At 47.5% G+C, this 3,919-nt stretch overlaps 1 protein-coding gene across 1 annotated transcript; it reads left to right on the forward strand.

The window, feature by feature from the left end:
• Nucleotides 1-969: 969 nt before the first annotated feature.
• On the forward strand, nt 970-3,580 carry CCL26 (C-C motif chemokine ligand 26). The gene is made up of 3 exons (XM_045461431.1): nt 970-1,201; nt 1,290-1,404; nt 3,377-3,580. The coding sequence occupies exons 1-3, from the start codon at nt 1,129-1,131 to the stop codon at nt 3,471-3,473; spliced, it is 285 nt and encodes a 94-aa protein (XP_045317387.1). The 5' UTR covers nt 970-1,128; the 3' UTR covers nt 3,474-3,580.
• Nucleotides 3,581-3,919: the final 339 nt, after the last annotated feature.

Here is a 3,919-nt window from a genome sequence, read left to right on the forward strand (position 1 = left end):
AAGAACCTAAAAAGACTTTGTCAAAGTCTGAGCTGTCTTAGCTTGTGACAAGGTCAGCAGTGAGTTCAGAACTGTAGTCAAAACAGTCTGGATGACTTGGGTGGGTGGTTGGGGGTGGGTGTTGTTTTAAAGGGTCTCAGACAGCTCTGAAAAATTCTATGGTTCTAGATGGCTAGTGGATTTTTTTCTTTTACCTTAAACTCAAAATTTTAAAGCCCCAGGGGGCATCATCTGGAGGACGGGGGTGGATATGACTGAACACAGTGTTATGAAATACAGATGTGAAAGTCCCTCTCTACCTGCCCCCCAGACTCTCCTGGGGAAATTCACGGCCCCATTCTAGAATTCACTTTCCCCATTTTGGCCAAATCTGGCTAATATATAGATTCCTGGATACCCCTCCCAAAAAGCCTGATCCAGGAGGTACAAAGCAGGAACAGGGAATATAGTTGTGTGTGTGTGTGTGTGTGTGTGTGTGTGTTCAGGCTCCGGGCAATTGTGATGTCCTGTCTGGTTTGGAGCTCTCTAACCCTGAAGAGATAGCTTGAAGTGCCCCCAAGCAGCTCTGACCCTGTGTGTCAGGTGATGTGTGGCACTGAGAAGACAGGACGGGCACACGCCCGAGCATTGTTCTTCAGCATTCATTACCATGGCTGGGCTGCTCTGTGCTCCTGTCCTGAGACGGTCTGTACTTCACCAAGAGATAAGCAGTGTTTAGGAAGCAGAGAAAGCTAGGGTCAAGAGCTAGAAATCAGTCCAGAACAACATCAATTGTGTTCTAAGGTGATTTAAGTCAGTTCTCAAGAATTATTATTTCATTCCCTCTGCCTTTGCTTTTCAAACAGGAAAGCGTTGATTCAGACAAAAGCAGGGGATGGGAGAGGCAGGCAGAAACTCCCAGTGGGGTGCTGGCTCCTCCCCTTCCCTCAGAGGACTTTACCTTTCTTTCCAGTCTTCTTCCTTGGGTAACAGGTTGTTCTTACGTGATAGGGTCAAAAGAGCTGTTTTTGCCTCAACCACAAAATTCTCTGGAATTCTCTTCAGGGACGACTCAACCCTATAAAAGGGAGTCCAGTGGAGTCAGGAGGAACTTGGGAGGACACTGTGAAGGGCCCCGCTTGTGGCACGATGAAGAGCCTTCCTGTTGGCTTTTTTGTTCTCCTGATCTTCATCCTGAGTGTCCATCTCGGAGTTGCCACACGTATGGAGCTGTCCCACTCCCTTCTCAGGCAGGCTGGGAGGAGAAGCAAAGGGCCACCTCCAGGCTCCTTCCTTTCCCTGTTTTTTAGGTGGCAGCAATGTGGCCAAGTTCTGCTGCTTCCAATATAGCCACAAGATCCTTCCTTGGAAGTGGGTGCATTCCTATAAATTCACCAGGAACAGCTGCTCCCATCGGGCTGTGATGTGAGTATTTCTTGTTTGGGCTTTCAGGGTTCCTACTGGCCATTGATTGCATGGGTGCTGGGCACACCCCCACAGTGCCAGGATGAGCTCAGGATGGGAACCTGGTAACTTAGGTCATCACCCTGCCTCTGCCACTAACAAGTGTGACCCTTAGCCTTGGTTTCCTAACTTTCAAACCATGTGCCAGGCAATGTGCTAAGTGCTGGGTATAAAAGAGAGAATGGGGCGCCTGGGCGGCTCAGTTGGTTAAGCGTCTGACTCTTGGTTTCGGCTCAGGTCATGATCTCACGGTTTGTGAGTTGGAGCCTTGCATCGGGTTCTGTGCTGACAGTGTGGAGCCTGCTTGGGATTCTCTCTCTCTCTCTCTCTCTCTCTCTCTCTCCCCCCCCCCGCCCCTTCCCTGCTCACTCCTCTGTCTCTGTCACTCTCTCCAAAATAAATAAATAAAATTAATAAAAAATAATTTTTTAAAAAAGAGGGGGGCACCTGGGTGGCTCAGTCAGTCGTGTCCAACTTTGGCTCAGGTCATGATCTCATGGTTTGTGAGTTTGAGCCCCACATTGAGCTCTGTGCTGATAGCTCAGAGCCTGGAGCCTGCTTCAGATTCTGTGTCTCCCTCTCTCTGCCCCTCTCCCACTCATGCTCTGTCTCTGTCTCTCTCTCTCTCTCTCTGTCTCTCTCAAAACTAAAAACTAGAAAGAAAAAAAGAAAAAAAAAAAAACAAGGTGGTTCTAAGCTCCAGCATAAGTGCCCCCGTGAACCTGGCAGAAACTCCATAACCTTCTATGACTTTGTCTGTGAGGTCACACACCATCACTTCTGCCACAATCTGCCACGGGTCAACCAGTCCCTAAGGTTGGCCTATATTTCTTTCAATGGGAGTGATGTCAGAGACATTCCCAGCTATGCTTTCAAACGTTCACAAAACTCTGCCTCTCCCTTATTCACCCCTCCCCACTTTGGGCTGTTTTTCCCTGCTTGTGCTGGGACCCGCCTGAGAGCCCCGTAAATACTACTGTACCCTGCAAGTTGTTCCAGGCTAAAGTGCCCCGGACCTAGGTTCTCATCACCCTCAGGAGTGGTCTCAGGGGACAGAAGGCTGGAGGACATTCAGGGATATTAACCACGACCCCCCACTCTCCATGAGTGCACAGCATTGTGAGAGTGCAGGAATCCCGTATAAGCAGCCATGGCAAACAGCCCAGGATAATGTGGTTAAGAATTAAACAGCATGACAGGCTTTTATCGCCTGTTTTTGCTTAAAGATTTCATGTGCTATAATTCCACAAATTAAAAATAACGACAAAAAAAAAGGAGAAGAAGAATTAAGCAGCATGATGCATATGAGGTTCCCTTTGGGAGGTTGAGGCAAAGATTCTAAACTGGATGGTAGTAATGTTTGCATCATCCGTGGATCTACTAAAAAGCAGTGAATTATAATTATATGTTTTATTTTTAGTTTTTTTAATGTTTTATTTTATTTTTGAGAGAGAGAGCAAGGGAGACACAGAATCTGAAGCAGGCTCCAGGCTCTGAGCTGTCAGCACAGAGCCCGACGCAGGGCTCAAACTCACAAACCATGAGATCATGACCTGAGCCGAAGTCGAGAACTTAACCAACTGAGCCACCCAGGTGTTCCTAAATTATGCACCTTAAAGAGTAAATTGCATGGTGTGTGAATTATGTCTCAATAAAGCTTTTCCATTAAAACAAAAGAATTAAGAGGCATGGTACAGGTTACATGCTTCGGACTAGAGCTGTTGGAAATGATTTCCTGGGGGAGGTGGGCCTGGAAGCATGGTCTCCAGTAGAAAACAGGGCCAAGGGGAAAGAAGGACCAGAAGACGGAACAGAAACTGTGTAACAGGTGCACCAAGGCCAGAGAAAGTCAGTCAAGTGGCTGACCCTCCCTTTCCATCTCTTCAGGAGGCAAAAATTCTCAGTACTGACTGTCAGCTTCTCTTTTCTGCAGATTCGTTACCAAAAAAGGCCATAAAGTCTGTGCACAGCCAAAGGAAAAATGGGTGCAAAGATACATTTCTTTACTCAGAGCACAGCAGCAAATGTGACCTGTTGAACCTTCAGCCCCAGGGTTCCTGGACCCTGCTCTTGAGATTGCTATCCTTGGTGGAGCCTGGAGATTTTCTTCAGCAGGAGGCCCCATGGGCTGGAGGAGGAGGAGGGGGGGGGGGGGGGGGGGGGAGGGGGGGGGGAGGATGGGGAGAGGGGAGGAGGAGGAGGAAAGGTTTTAATAAAGATTTCTCCATTAAGATTTGATGTACTCCTAAATATCCTTATTCAGTAAAACCTGAATCTTCCCCAAAGAAAAGAAACTGAGTCAGCATTTTTGGCTGATTGCCTGGCTTGTCCCCCCATTCCCTGCACTGACACTGGTATGGAATTCTTCCTCATGTTTCTGTGCAACAAAACAAAACAAAACAAAGCAACAAGGGGAAGTTTAATGTGTTTGGACATGCGAATTAAATGTTTTCACGTTAGAGAGGTAAGTTTATGT

This window comes from Leopardus geoffroyi, chromosome E3 (assembly GCF_018350155.1).
Source record: "Leopardus geoffroyi isolate Oge1 chromosome E3, O.geoffroyi_Oge1_pat1.0, whole genome shotgun sequence".
Taxonomy (NCBI): Eukaryota; Metazoa; Chordata; class Mammalia; order Carnivora; family Felidae; genus Leopardus; species Leopardus geoffroyi.